This window comes from Dioszegia hungarica (assembly GCF_025882075.1).
Source record: "Dioszegia hungarica strain PDD-24b-2 chromosome Unknown MKK02contig_16, whole genome shotgun sequence".
Taxonomy (NCBI): domain Eukaryota; kingdom Fungi; phylum Basidiomycota; class Tremellomycetes; order Tremellales; family Bulleribasidiaceae; genus Dioszegia; species Dioszegia hungarica.
Genome location: NW_026515773.1, coordinates 802,357 through 816,645, shown reverse-complemented (window position 1 = coordinate 816,645; position 14,289 = coordinate 802,357). Strand labels below are relative to the sequence as shown.

The 14,289-nt window shown below is 58.5% G+C and overlaps 5 protein-coding genes across 5 annotated transcripts; 1 reads left to right on the top strand and 4 right to left on the bottom strand.

Annotated features, from left to right (window-relative positions):
• Positions 1-169: 169 nt before the first annotated feature.
• On the bottom strand, positions 170-1,338 carry MKK02DRAFT_38396 (acetyltransferase; the record flags this gene model as incomplete). Its single annotated transcript, XM_053090082.1, has 5 exons — positions 170-272; positions 369-611; positions 731-833; positions 949-1,054; positions 1,162-1,338. The coding sequence occupies 5 exons, from the start codon at positions 1,336-1,338 to the stop codon at positions 170-172; spliced, it is 732 nt and encodes a 243-aa protein (XP_052943516.1).
• Positions 1,339-1,508: 170 nt separating this feature from the next.
• Positions 1,509-2,412, top strand: MKK02DRAFT_38395 (peptidyl-tRNA hydrolase PTH2-domain-containing protein; the record flags this gene model as incomplete). The annotated part of the gene is made up of 6 exons (XM_053090081.1): positions 1,509-1,539; positions 1,587-1,978; positions 2,027-2,052; positions 2,106-2,207; positions 2,259-2,309; positions 2,361-2,412. The coding sequence occupies 6 exons, from the start codon at positions 1,509-1,511 to the stop codon at positions 2,410-2,412; spliced, it is 654 nt and encodes a 217-aa protein (XP_052943515.1).
• A 245-nt stretch (positions 2,413-2,657) lies between these two features.
• Positions 2,658-3,563, bottom strand: MKK02DRAFT_38394 (uncharacterized protein; the record flags this gene model as incomplete). Its single annotated transcript, XM_053090080.1, has 1 exon — positions 2,658-3,563. The coding sequence occupies one exon, from the start codon at positions 3,561-3,563 to the stop codon at positions 2,658-2,660; it is 906 nt and encodes a 301-aa protein (XP_052943514.1).
• Positions 3,564-4,340: 777 nt separating this feature from the next.
• On the bottom strand, positions 4,341-5,939 carry MKK02DRAFT_38393 (uncharacterized protein; the record flags this gene model as incomplete). Its single annotated transcript, XM_053090079.1, has 1 exon — positions 4,341-5,939. One exon carries the CDS (start codon positions 5,937-5,939, stop codon positions 4,341-4,343), a length of 1,599 nt encoding a protein of 532 aa, XP_052943513.1.
• A 2,879-nt stretch (positions 5,940-8,818) lies between these two features.
• MKK02DRAFT_17665 (uncharacterized protein) lies at positions 8,819-13,931 on the bottom strand (the record flags this gene model as incomplete). The annotated part of the gene is made up of 9 exons (XM_053085820.1): positions 8,819-9,411; positions 9,458-9,600; positions 9,648-9,738; positions 9,784-9,862; positions 9,907-10,134; positions 10,184-10,539; positions 10,585-11,683; positions 11,727-12,140; positions 12,270-13,931. The coding sequence occupies 9 exons, from the start codon at positions 13,929-13,931 to the stop codon at positions 8,819-8,821; spliced, it is 4,665 nt and encodes a 1,554-aa protein (XP_052943512.1).
• Positions 13,932-14,289: the final 358 nt, after the last annotated feature.

The window sequence follows — 14,289 nt, the reverse complement described above, 5'->3', positions numbered from 1 at the left end:
CATGCGACACGCCGTGGCCATGATTGGACGTGTCCCTCCTAGATGAATGTCCGGCATAGATCCGACCCGAGGATCCCACCTGATTTCTTTGCTAGCCACCTCGTCCCTCAAATGCAGCGCATCTCTTGATTTTCTCTCCGTGCGAAGATCCTTCAGGGCCGAAAAATCTCTAGGCCGTCCCATTCGCGGTCTCGCCCAGTGCCGCCGCGATGTCGTCGCAAACCATCAGGACCGCCCCGCTTGGTTGCATTTTCGAGTAGAAGTTCTTGATGCTACCAGGTCAGCCTCAATTCGCACAGATGCCTCTTCGTCTCCTATGTTCGCGATGTCGTCTACCTCGCGCGGCTTTTACAGTATGGGAAACTCACGTTTCTGTTTCCCTGAATCCCATTCTCTCGTAGAATCGCTTCGCCGAGTCATTCCCGACCTGAACATGGGCAATAGCCCGCTTGACCACCTTCCGTGGTGCAGCGACGGTAAGCGAGCCGCGGGTGTTGGCCTTGTCTGCCGAGGGAATGGGTGGGGCGGGGGTCGCGGGGTGGAGGCAGGCAGTGAGGGCGTTTCGGAGGAGGGCTGTGCCTAATGACAGGGAGCGATACGGGGCAAGAACACTATAATGTCAGCTGAGAACCTGAATGAAGGAAGGGCGTCCCCCAGATGGGAGCTGTCTTCTCCTTTCTGATCAAGAGAGGAGTCAACAGCAAACCGCGTCCAGATTGTGATGACTTACGATAATGTCAGGATGACCAGTGTTGGTGGCTTCTCCTTCGCAGTTGATGTGAGGCTTTCAAAACGACAGCAGATAGCACCGACAGGTATATCGGCGTAATAGACTGTGATGTCAGCATCATTCCACATTGACAGCGATAGCCAGATCATAGCAATCCTCCATTTCCCTTGGCCCCTTCGAGCTGCCGCGGCCAGCACTGGAGACAGAGTATGACTCACTGAGCTTGTTCACATCGTCAAGCGTAGCATCCAGTATCTCCTTGTAGAATTTGTCTGAGTAGACCAAGGGGAGGACAACCGAGTTGAGTTTACGTAGAGTTCCAGCCTAAAGAAGGTCAGCTGATATGCTTGATCGCCGTAGCTGCCTCGCAAGGCCTTCTGCCCTGTACAGCCGCATCCCTATAGCCTTCTGTACAGGCAGATGAGACTCACGTTGTTGGTAGTCAAGCTCGTCAAGGTCACCTTGACCTTCGGCCTGACCGTCTTCCTTTGGCTCTTCCCCACTGCGAGGTCGACCGATACGTGCTCTCCCTGCGGCGCCAGATCCAGCGGGTTTGACACTGTCCCCTGCGTGGCGAAGGTAGCTCTTGAGGTGGTCGCTGCTGCCATGTTGTATATAGTGAAATGAAGGAGAGAGGGAGCTTCGACTTCCTTGATCGACTTTCGTTCGGTGGGCCAAGTCCGCTTACGTACATCCGATTTTGGTGCAGCGAGAACGCCAACTTCTTTTAGCTGGACTCCTTCATGCTTTGACCTTATACGTCAGTGAAGTAAGCACCATGAGCATAGCCAGGAACATCAGGATGGATAGTGAGCCTCTCTGTCTCCGAGCCGTGGGACTCTCTCTGACGTTCCAGACCTCGTACAGCCCATAATCATCTCCCTGATTGCCTTCGCCCTCGGCTACCAGGCCAACTCATACCTTCGCTCCGCCTCGCCCGTCCTCTCCTCCGGTAGCGCCAGCTCCAACAAGAAGCGCAAGCTTGGCGCGTCCGCCGCTCCCAGCGTGGCCAACTCGGACTCCGGGAGCGACAGCGAGGGAGCAACCAACCCTGAATCAGACAGCGAGGATGAGTCGGCCGCGGTGTCTTCGTCGGATATAGCGAGTGTCAAGGCGGGGATGGGAGAGGAGGTCAAGCTGGTGCTGGTTGTCAATGACAGCTTGAAGATGCAGAAGGGGAAGGTGGCTGCTCAGGCGGGTCATGCGACGCTGGCGTGTGCTTTGACGCTACAGGCGCAAAACCCAAGGGTGAGCTCAAATTGCTGTGATCTTGCTGGGTCGAGGCTGATTATTTAGCTGTATAAGAAGTGGCAAGCTCAAGGGTGAGCTATTGTTCTACCTCTCGTGTAAGAGGGACTGAAGCTGACGTTGAAAGCCAACCCAAAATCGCCCTCAGATGTGCGACCACCGAGGAGCTCGAATCGCTCGCGGCTCAGGCGAGGAGACTGAACCTTTGCGCCAGGACCATACAGGACGCGTAAGCATCCACACAAAGTGCAGCACAGGGATATAGCTGATTGCGCGACAGAGGTCGGACCCAGGTTGCCCCCGGTTCGAAGACGATATTGGGCATTGGACCGTGAGTGACGTGCGGCTTGCTCAGCGATCTGAACCAGCTGATGATGCACAGCGGTCCGGCAAGACTCATCAACACCGTCACGGGCAAGCTCAAGCTATTGTGATTGGACCCATCACGTGTGATGCACAGTATTTTTCGTGACGGCTCCGGCTGTTCGACTGATACGGGGTCCATCCTCGCTCGAATAACCGCGTTGATCCGGAGAAGGAGAGGGGATGATGAGTCCAGTCTGCTAATACAGAGTGTATGCATCTGGCCCTCTAGTCTGTCCAGGTACTGATCTCGGGCTACAAGCTACAAGTTGACTACTCAAACCCAGAAACAGCATTGACCGAACTCCATTCAGCCTCAGATCTCCCACCACTTCCTCCGTCGTCCGAAGCGGTCCAAGCTTGCCCATTGTCCGCCAAAGTCAGGAGGGAAGGTGTGGCGACTACCGATGGGGAGGGGGTCGTTCGGCCTGTTGGATGCCGGCGACGCACCGCGATCGTCCCTCTGATATGGGTGGTGTCGCAGTGGGTGGCTGGCAGTAGGCGTAAGAGTAAGTGAGGATCGTGGGGATGGGGTGGATATCGACAGCAGCAGGTTTACATCGATCATCTTAGCGTCGTCCGTCGTAGCCGTAGACGCCGGTGGAGCCGTCGGTGGAGCCGTCGGTATCGGCAGGATGGTTTGGGGCAGGGATGCTGCGGGCATCTCTACCGGGACGATGACTACGCCTTGTCGGCGTCGGTTCGCTTCCCAGTGTTGTCGCCTCGTGGGGTGAGTGGGAGGGAGCGGGACTGCCGGGAGGATCCGGTCGGGTTTGTATGCGGGGAAGGGAATGACGGGTCGAGTGCCGGAGATGGGCTGAGTCGCAGTGAGAGACACGTTCGGCGCCGCGAGTAAGGGAGAGTGAGGTACCACCGCTGGTAAAGGGGTCTCGCGCGCTGAAGAGTAGGCGAATGACGCAGTCCAGTCGGTCGCTCGCCTGCCAGCGGACTGCTTCCCTTCCTTGGTCTCGCCTAGTCCGTACTCGCCCTTCCCCGCGTCGGTACCTCCTCCCTCTGTATCCTCGTCCTCGTCCTCGAACAGGTAGTCTATACTGGTCGAGGGAGATACCGGCCTCTCCATCGCCTCGTCGAACATCTTGTCCCATTCTTCGTCGACGTCGATCGTGGAGATGGTGATGGAGCATGGGGAGTCGGGGGGTGTGTATGGCGGAGAGGAGGTGTCGGAGGTGAGAGGCGGGGTGGGAGATGATGATTCGTGCATTGTGAAATGGTCGAGGGGGATCTGACGGAACGCTGACGCGTAAGAATGAGACTCGATTATGGCTGACAAAGGCTTACCCAACGAATCAACCGCTTTCCAATAGGTGCGCAGTCGCTGAGGCCGGAGTCTGCGGCCGTCTCAGAGACAAGATGATGCTATCACGCTGCGGCTACGGGTCAGCTCGATGCAAGTACACTTTGGTCTGGAATGTTACCTTCAGATACTCTGTGTCTTGAGTGATCACCTGATCAACGCGCAGCTGATCTACTGGCTCGACCTTGACACAGCAGCGTCTCGCTCGGGTATGGAGGGCGAGGCAGTGGATGGGGCTGGATGCAGCGACGATGCTGGGTGAGCGATGTGGGTAGGTGGGGTATCGCAGGTAGAGGATGAGTAGAGGGGTAGATGGAGGGATGAGGAACACCGAGCGAGCGAAAGCGAAATCAGTCGCTTCTTTATGACGTAACCGCATGGGAAGTTGCCCTTTTGAGCAATTCCGCCATGTTTCACCTGCACCTGCGGTATGCCGCGGTGGGTCAATGGCTCAACGCAGACTACATGCACTACATTGGGGCGAACAACTACAACTACACCTACAAGCACAACAGCTAGCCAACGTCTACAAGAGCCGAGAATGTAAAGAGAGTCGAGGTGTAAGACCGAAAGAGTGTGCCGGACTGAGCGGGAACTGTGAGATTATCACAGGCGGCGTGCGAGTGGTGGCAGATCTATACGTTAGCGCACAGCCATTTCAACGGTCGAGACAGTGGCCTACCCTTATGGATCATCTCCATCCTCTGACTCAGGGTAGACTTCGGGTAAATAGCGAGCGAACCCAGTTCTGTTCCCGAGGGCGTCGTGGACATTGCGCGTCCAGACTTGGATGCCGAGCTGAGCGGTCGATGAGTACGAAGGGGTTCCGACCGGCGATGTCTCTTCCACCTGAGCTATAGTCCTCTGAGTGCGCCGGGCGGCGATGGGTAGGGCGGGCGATGATACGATAGGCTGCCAGATGTGCTTCCAGGCGTGAACAAGCGAAGGGATCCGGCCCGCCGGTACCGGGTGGTCGTGTCGAGCCTTGTCGGTGTACTCTGGCGCCGGGCCGGTAACGAGGGCGGCAGTCTTCACGTAGGATGTGACGCGTGTAAGGGGATTCGCGCTGGTCTCAGCCGTCGGGATGAGGGTTTGGATGGCAGCTGAGCTGGGGTAAGTCGTGACAGTAGTAGCGCCAGCTGTTTGAACGACGGGCGAGGTATCAGATGGAGGGGAAGGAATTGAGCCTGGCTTGACGGTGGGAATGCTTGCCAAGAAGGCTCGATTGCGATCGTTGAGACCGTCCGCGCCTGGAGGGGAGTCTGAGGACTGGGTAGGGGCGACGGGGCTGTCAGCCTTGGGTGGCGGCTCCAGGCTGTAACCGACGACGGGAGCGGACGCTTGTGGTGCAATGCCAGGATGATGATCGCCCACGGTGAGGATGGGGTCGACTCGAGGGCGCCGATTCCGTCGCGTTGCCGCCATCATTGCCGCCGCCGCTCTTACAGCCCTTCTCTCTGCCGCCTCCTTCTCCGCCGCCTCCCTCTCCACCGCGCCCGTCTCTGCCTGGCCCCGCTCGGCCCCGTCCCTCTCTGCCACCTCCCTCTTTGCGGCGTCCCGCTCATCAGCCACCTCCCTCTCCACCTCTGGACTCCCACTTACTTGTTTCCCTCCCCCATCCTGAAGGAAGTGTGATATCTCGAGACGGACAGCCTCGAGACGGAGAGCGAGATCGTCGGAGACCAGCGGACGCCGCCTTTCCCCGTTTCCGTGCGACTCGTCTGAACAGGTTTGGCTGCCACGACGAAGCACACGACGCCTCGCTTGGCGGGAACCGGGCCTCTCGGCATCTTCGTTGGGCGCAAGAGGCGAGGGGCGTCCGAACATGCTGGCGAAAGCATCTGCCATGGTCTGATCCCTTCCGGGAGCGACGATCGCCGAGGTGACCTGGTCGGCACTGCGTGCGCTGATCCTCGCCAGAGTGCGGCTGAGCGGGGTAGGTCTAACGGAGGTGTTGAGATACGGGGGATGATAGGCGACGACTGCAGGCTCTCGGCGTTCCAGGGCACGCAGGATGGTCCCTACGTCCCGATACCCATCGACCCGGCTCCTTGTCCGCCCGAGCGCCGCCGATACGGATCCGAAATCGAGGTATGTGAGCTGGCTCCTCACCTCTCGCCAATTGTCTGCAGGGATGAAGTGTACATCGTCGCATCCGGGGGAGTAGAAGACGAGGATGTCCCCCTTGAGTTCCTTGGTGCGGTCGAGAACGTAATCGTAGGCCCGGCATGCGCGTTTGAATCCATCTTCCTCGGTGATGGTGCCAACTTTCCGCGCCGGCATCGTCCTTATCTTGTCTGCTCCTGTGTGACCCCAGCTGCGGCCGGGGCCGACCTCGCCATCAGATCTACAGTGCTGTCAGCACTAGTCACGGCTCGTGACTTCTAGGTACTTACAAGAGATACGATTCTCGCGCGGGTCTGTTCAGGTACGTATCCTGTCCCATGTTCTCGTCGAGGTGAGTAGTCGAGAAGAGAGACAAAGTTGATGGAGGAGACTCCTCTCGAGGACCTGAGTAGACCAGGGTGCGAGTCGAAAGCGAGGTAGGGGATGGGCAAAGAGCTGGGGGGATGAGGAGGAGAAGAGCGAGGTGAGGGCCGGGAGAGGTAGGGCTGGGTGTGGTCCAAGCTCGTGAACAGGGAAGGATAGCACCGCGATCCCAACGAGTAAAGGGAGCGGATTTGATCTGTAGACTGGTCAGTCTGTGCCCAGGCGCTGTAAAGAGAGATATCACCAAACCGCAAATCACTTCGGTTGACCTGAACGCCCAAGACAGGAAGAGCCCGACCTTTGGGGCTGTTGCGCTTGGCTCGGGAATCGCTGGGTACGGGAGGAGGGATCGTACGAGGTGATAGGGGAATGCCTGGAGTATGTGTGGAGTACGGCAAATAGGGGATGGGATGAAAGACAGATGGAGACTCAGCGACGCCAAATCGAGCGAGAAAGCGAAATCAGTCGCTTCTTTATGACGTAACCCGTAAGATTTGCCTCTTGGGGTAATATTGCTCTGTTTCACATGCTACTGGTACCACAAACGAGACGGCGGCATACATGCACTACAGATGGGTACACAGGTACAATTACAGATACAAAGGCCTACGGAAGTGTACAGCTTTGCGAGGGTTTAACGAGTGTGGAGGTGTAAGACCTAGAGAATGTGTCGGACTGAGCGGGGTATCAAGCAGGTGAGGAAGGAGCTAGGGTATATCATCGAATCGTGGCGGTTTGAATCTGATAGTAAGCGATCGGCCGCGGAACTATAGCATAGACTGGACCTACTGGATCTCTCTCTATTGGTCCTCCTGGCTGCTGGGCGAGGAATGAGACGACGATGTGCCCGGGTCGCTGCCGCCCTGAGCTTGCTGGACGTCGTGGCTCCAGGCTTGTACAGCGGCTTCCCCGGGTGTTGGGGAGGGAGGAGCCGAACAATCTCGCGGGTCTACTGATGGACGAGTCTGAGAGACAGGCACCGGATCGGTATCGGTGCAGTTGGGGGCTTGATCCGACCGGGATAGACCGTCTGGACGCGAGGTGGTCGTGACACAGGGGGTCCGTTTCCGCCGAGACGGGGTGAAGTGCAGCCCATCATCTTCCTCCGCCGACTCCGGTGTGTCACCCACCGGTGGATATGTAGTGGCCGGTTCCGCCTTATGCTCCGATCCGTCTGCATCCGCGAGGGTGTTCGTGCTGTTGACAGGGGAGAAGAGGGTCTGCTCGGCGAAGCTGGAGTGACTCGTGAGGATGGCGCCTTCGTCATGGGGGACGACTAAGAGCGGGAGTGGGACGAAGATGCCTTCTGCCTGTGCGACAGTAGGTAGGCTCTCCGGAAAGGGATCGGTGCCGGTTTCGGTGTCGAGTACGTTGCGGGCGCACTCGGGCGGGGAAGACGATGCTGTCCCCTCGGTGGCCTGGTGTCCAGTCGAGGTAGAGTGACGGGTACTGTTCACTTCATGGTAGTGCACGACGACCGGCCGTAGGCTCTCCAACTCCCTCCGTATCACGTCTGTGTCTTTCCGCATGTCTGCTTCCGTCCGCCGCAACGCCGCCGAGACCGACGCAGACTCGGGGTACTTGCCCTGCCTCCGCCCCTCCTCCCACTCATCTGCAGGGCACATGAAGTGCATGGAGGCGCAGCTGCGGCAGTAGAAGGCGAGTACGTCCCGTGCGCGGAGGATCGATAAGTCTACGGCGTAGCCGAATGCCCGGTCGGCAAGATCGAAGTCATCGTCCATGGTGTAGTACTGCTCGGTACGATTCAGCCAGGCAGCATGTTGGACCTCGGGTCCAGGAGGGGGGCGACCAAAGATGCACCGAGGGCCGAGGGGGTCGTAGGATCTACATCATCAGCGATCGTAAGCTTGTCGGATGGTACGAAGCTTACAGGTGATCCGACATCACGTCGGAGGTGGTGAGCAACATCGCTACTTCCGCCCGGTCGTCAAGGTTGGGAGATCGCGCGAGAGGAGGGGTGTCACGATGTGAAGCCGCGGACTGATCCCAGACGGATCAGCGAGGAGGAATGTGTGAGGTAGCCGGGACGGGGTATACGGCGCGAGAGGCAAAAGATAGGGGGAACCCAAGCTCTCGCTCGCGGGTTTCTCGTAGGCTGCATCTCGTCAGCCATAGTGCTCATGTCGAGATGCGCGACAGATGGTACTTACAGTAGCTGCTGGAGGAGGACGGCTGTGATCTATCGAGGCCTAGAGAGAGCAGCTGCCCTGCCTGCGGTCGTTGATGGGAAGGTTGAGTGATGAGGAGCGGGAAAGGGGAGGGAGCGGGGGTGGGTCGACGTGGAGGGAAGTAGGGGACTATACACGTTGTATGAGGAGGGGTATGCTCGCCTACAGGATATGCACAGTACGGCTGGCGATCACAAGAGGACGATGTACGGATGAGAGTGAATCCGGGATTGAAGGTTGGAGCAAGAAGCGAGAAGAAGCAGGAAATGAGGATCTGAAACAAGGAACTGGAGACCGAATCAGGCACCTCCCGATGACGGGTGGCGAATATCTAGGACATGCAGCCTCCCAAGCAAGACATCCCTACTTTAGCGTGCTGACGACATGTAGCTGACAATCCGGGATGATACATGCGATGTATACAGGCACAAGCCGGCGGAGTTTTGAAGACGTGTAGCTCGTAATCCTATTTTGGGTTGGTCGTTAATAAGCCGTATGATTATAGACATCTCCCCCTCTCTCCCTTCTCCTTGCAACATTTCCGAGAGAGACCCTAATACCCAACCTTAGTAGAGCTCTGCTTCTATCAGCTTCGCCATCCCGCAATACTCCGAAGAAGCTCACCATGTACGCGCTATTCCTATGCGAGACGGACTGTGGCAACCTCGAGCTGCTCGGCGCACCTCCCGCGCGGGGTGCCGAAGCAGGCACCTGTGCTACCCGAGCCACCAGCGGCGTAGGCGGCGAGATCACGAGCTGTTTCTTCTCGTTCGATTTGGTCTGCGAGGTCGCAAGTGTAGTCCGAGGTGGCGCTGGGTAGTTGCTCGACTCCGATCCGCGACTCGGCATCGTGACGGGTGGGGCAGGAGCGTACCTGCGTTTCCCCTGCAAGATCCAAGGATGACGCATGGCGGGCTGAGGCTTGAGTCGGCGATCCGGGTCCCAGGTGAGGCACTTTGAGATGAAGTCGACAAAGAGCTCGTCTTTGCTCTTGAGGACTTGGGCGAGGGTGCGAGAGGAAGGACGGCGGCGCTTGCCCTTGGCACTGACGAAGGGACGAGGCGCGCCAGTAGCATCTAGGTGATCAGCGCAAGGTACCTTTATGTGAGAAGCGAGACCTACCGAAGAAGAGCTTCTTCCTCTGGGCGCGATTGACGATATCCTTGTCTGGAACGCCGAGCACCTCCATGATGCACGCCAGCTGCTCATGCTCATTCTCGCCCGGGAAGATGGGAACGCCAGTGTAGAGCTCGGCAAGGATACAGCTGTAGCGTCAGCTCTGGTGCTGCTGGATCAGCTCAAAATAGCTCACCCTAGACTCCACATATCAATTGCCATAGCGTAATTCATCCCCAGAATGACTTCCGGACTTCGGTAGAACCGAGACTGGATATAGGTGTACACTACCTCGTCAGCTTCTCGTCCCTCTCGATGTGGCTGGTACTCACCCTTTTCAGTCTCGTGACAACTACTACCAAAGTCAATGACCTTGATCCCAGCCTTGCATGGGTGCATGAGCAGGATATTCTGCCAGATCAGCCACGCCTCCATTACACTGCTATAGAACTCACCTCTGGCTTCAGGTCACAATGTACGATCCGATGACTCCGCATCAATTGCATACTCGCCAGCATCTGTGTCGTAAATCGCCTGATGACCGTCGTCGAGAACCCAGCGAATTGATTTGCCTTGATGAGCTCGTACAGATTGATACTGAGGAGTTCGGTGACAATGCAGAGATGAGAGCGGAAGTAGAAGTGGTCGGTCATCCGGACCATGTGATGTTTGTCTTCAGGATCCTGTATCATCAGCTTGGCCTTCTTACTGTTCACGATAGAGGAAGCGTACCCAATCCACAAGCTGCCCAAGGATCTTGACCTCCACCAAAGCTTGCGAGTGGAACCGCTTCTTGTTCCTGATGATCTTCACCGCGACACTTCCGCCCGTCATGTGATCTCGGCACTGCGCAACCTGTCCAAAGCTCCCCTTCCCGAGAATCTTGATCACTTCGTATCGATAACACATGTGATCGCCGTCCACGACGAGGTAGTCGCCCCGCTCGTCGTCGTACCCGTGATTGTAGATCGCGCCATTCTGAGGTTCTCGGACGATCCGCTTGGAGGGAGCGTAATAGATCCGGTCGTAGTCGAGTACCTCTTTCCGCTCAAAGTCTGACAATGAAGAAAGGTTCTTCGAGATGAACGCTGAGGAGTCAGTCTGAACCCATCCCGGAGCAATCGCTTGCTTACCTCGTTGGGATTGAGGCTCCGCTGGCTGTATGTCATCCGGGAACTCTTCGACATCTGCCAGATCATCCTTCTTGCTCCCAGCCGCCACTCTCGCCTTCCTCCGTTCGACATACGCCATCATCTCCGCGTCCGCCAAGGTCTCCTCATCATCCGCAGGACTGTCCGCCGGGCTATCACTGACGAGACTTGTTTTCCGGTAGCTCAGGCCCGGAGCGCCGACGGATGAGCTGGATGGGATCCGCGTTCCGAGCGGCGGAGGCACGGCAACGAGGTTGGAATGCAGGGATTTGCTGGGTTTGATGAGGTTTGGGTTGGAGTTGTCTGAGCTGGATTCTCGACCAGACTCTTTCGAGCTGGTGCGCGACATCCCGGGGACGACGTCTCGAGAGGACCGCTTGTTCTGGGCCGAGATCGTCATGCCCGTAGCGGTCGGCCGAGGCGCTGCAAGGGGCATGTTCCGGCGAGAAGGAGGGATGTTGGAGGGTCGATCGTTCCGGACAGCCGTCTCGATGGGCTTGGCAAACATGCGCTGCTTCGGCTCGTGACGCATAGACATGGGAGCTAGGAGGCGAGACCGCTGAGGATCGTTCGAGGGGACTGGGCGCATGCCGCCAACCGCTCCAAACTCGGAGACGCCGCTCCGCTCCATCGTAGCAGTACTGCTCATAGTCTTGCTATGCGCAACAGGACCAGCTTGCGGCATGCGCGAGATAGATTGGGAATGAGGCATGACGGGCGGACCCATCGAGGTCCGTCCGGCTGGACTATCCGAGTCCCGGTTGACCAGCCGGGGGATCTTGGTCGGGGTGGAGCTGGGAGGTGCGCGATTTTCCCCAGCCCGCAGAGAGCCCGAAGATGGAACGGCGCGGATGGAGGGAGTATTGGACGTGGTGGGATAGCCAGAGCGGCTGGGTCGGAGGGTCTGCGAGCCATACTGAGTGGCCTCGCTAGGCGTGGTGGAGCTGCCTTGACGTTGACCGAGCGAGCCATCGATAGAAGCCTGATTCTTGGAAAACGAATTCTTGTCGTTCGACGTCTGGTAGTGGTCCGGTGCGAGCGAAGTCTTCCTTGGCTGGAGAGGTCCGGAGATTGACATGGTCTACACTATCAGCTCGACTCCTCTTATTCATAACCGCACTCACATTTCCCCGATGCCTTCCTTTCCACCCTGTCGTTGCCGCCTTCTCAGGTAGCTCCGCCCTGATCTCCACCACCTCCTTGTTCTCCGGCTGAGTCTCCAGCTGCTGAGACAAGTGCCGCTTGCTCGTTGAACCTCGCAGCATACTTGGAAGGTGCATACCCAGCATGCTCTTCCTCGTGTTCGAGGCCGGAGCAGTCGGAATTTTGCTAGGAGGCGGCATTGACGTCTTTGGCGCATCAGGCACAGCACTGGTAGACGCCGACGGCTGGAGGGAGGAAGATGAGGTTCGGCGGAAGAATGGGATACCGGAGGGAGTGAGGCGTTTGTTGGAAGATGTGCTGGGGTATCGTGGTAGGGCCGATAGAGGAGGAGCGAGTGTCCCGACGGAGGTGTTGCTAGATTTTGACCGTGTGTCCTGTCGAGCAGTAGCATAGCTGGACGTGTCCGAGTCGAGCCGGGAGAGAACAGGGCCAGTAGGCGGTGGGGCGAAGTCCGCGTAGTTGACCTCTGACCAGCCAGCATCGGGCGAGTCATCCGATCGAACAGGAGGGGAAGGAGTAGCTTGCGATGGACTACCAGCGTCCTTGTTGAGCTTTAGCGACATGGCCGAGGAGAATGACCACTTTTTGTTTGGTTTTGGCCGAGCGGGGTCTGAAGGCGGTGTACCGACCGGTGAGACCTGGTCGGTCTGCGCGTCCTGCAGCGGGACGTAGCTGGGCGCGGGGGCTGCAGCTGCCTGAGCCAGACCCTGCCGCATCGAGAAGTACCCCTTGGGCAATGGCGGGACGGGCGGCACCGTCACCTCCCCAACCTTTTCATATGACCCGTTCGCGCCCGGCCCATTGTCCATTGACGCCTCGCTCCCTCCGCTAGCACGTCTCCCTTTGCCTTCACGAACGCCTGCTGTCGATGGGGGAGTCGTGACTGAGGTCTGCAGCGAGTCGCGCGATGTTGGCGTCCCGACAAAGCTCGGCGAGGATGAAGATTCCCTTGGTTCGACAGGGACATGCGGTCGTTCGAGCTGACTGACCGGAGCGCCATTGACGGTTTTGCTCCGGCTGCCAAACGAGCTAGGCGCAGCTTCTTCCGCGCCAAGCTGAGCCCAGTCGGTCAGAGGTGAACCGGCATCACTGAGCGCGGCTCCCCTCAGACTCCCATAGCTCGACTTCTCTGTCAAGCGCCTGTCCTGCGGCGGCATCATCGTCCCCTTGCCCTTTTCTTCCTTCCGCACCGTCGGCGGCGTCGCAGGTCTCGGCGGGCCGCTCGACAACTTGCTTTTCCCCGCGCTCTTGCTCCGCCCTGGCGTCCCGCCCAGCCCATCAAGCTTCCGCATCGCCTCCGCAGTCTCTGCATCCATCTCCCACCCCTCCTTCTGGCCTCGACCAGCCGCCAGATTCTTCAGCTTCTGGCTCCGCTGGCTATCGGACCGCTGGACCCCACCCTTCTGCGGCGTGGGCTGAGCGACCGGCATAGGCATAGGCGGACCGCCAGGTGAAGTAGGAAAGTATCCGCCCGACATGGACGTTGCCGGTGGCGTCTTCACTCCCGGAGAGGTGACGGAGGAAAAGTTGTTGATGGACGAAGAGGCTTTGAGGAATTGGTTGATACTGGCGCTACTGGGGGACGGGGGTAGATGTGAAAAGTCGCGCGGAGCAAAGTGTTTGAGGATATCGTGGGAGGAAGAGGGGGAGTGTTTGGCGCGGGGCGCAGTATCTCGGGCTGCACCGGCAGGCGGTGTCTTTCGAGCATCGCGAGTACTGCGCGGTCCATACCCTTGCCCCTCGCTCGAATGAGCAGAGTTGGGCGGGGTGTACTTTGACGAGGACCGCTGAGGAATGGCGCCCGCCTGGAGTGGGGCTGGGGGTAGTGGAGGTTGGTATTGTGATGAATTCGCCTGGCTGAGCATAGAGGCCCGCTTCTCCCGCTCATTTCTCCGCGCGTAGATCCTGGCGCGGGCGGAGCCGGGAGAGATCGGTATACCAGGCTGCAGATTCTGCTGCTGTGACTGCTGCTGATATTGTGGCTGATACGACTGCGAAAAGTCGGTATCGTTCCGCTGAACCGGGGCCGGAGGTGATGGCGCAGACCGAAGTCCATCAGGGAACCGGTAGTCCCCCTGTGACTCGGTCTCCTGCTCCGCTTGTGGTTGCTCCTGTGCTCCCGACGCATCCGGTATCGAGAGAGACGCCGCGATCGCAGCCGCCATAGACGAGTCGAACTGAAAGTCGCCAAAGTCGCCCAGATCGAGTAGATTTGAGGCTTCCGCGCCCTTGCTCCGGCTCAGAGTGGAAGATCCGGTCGGATACCGATCGGTAGAAGTTTCCGGGACGCGATGTGGTGGTGCCTGCTGCGACATTGACCGGGCCCGAGCACCCGACGCCATCTTTCGCTGCGGTGACTCCTCCTTGACACCCTCCATAACGCCTACACCCAACCCGTACCCACTCGCCCCTTGACTCCAGTTCTTCTGGGATGAGGGATTAGCAGTGTTTGGCAGAGGCACCGTGGGCTCGTTGCCTACGCCAAACACGCTCGGCATAGACGGTGTTCGCATATGTTGGTGC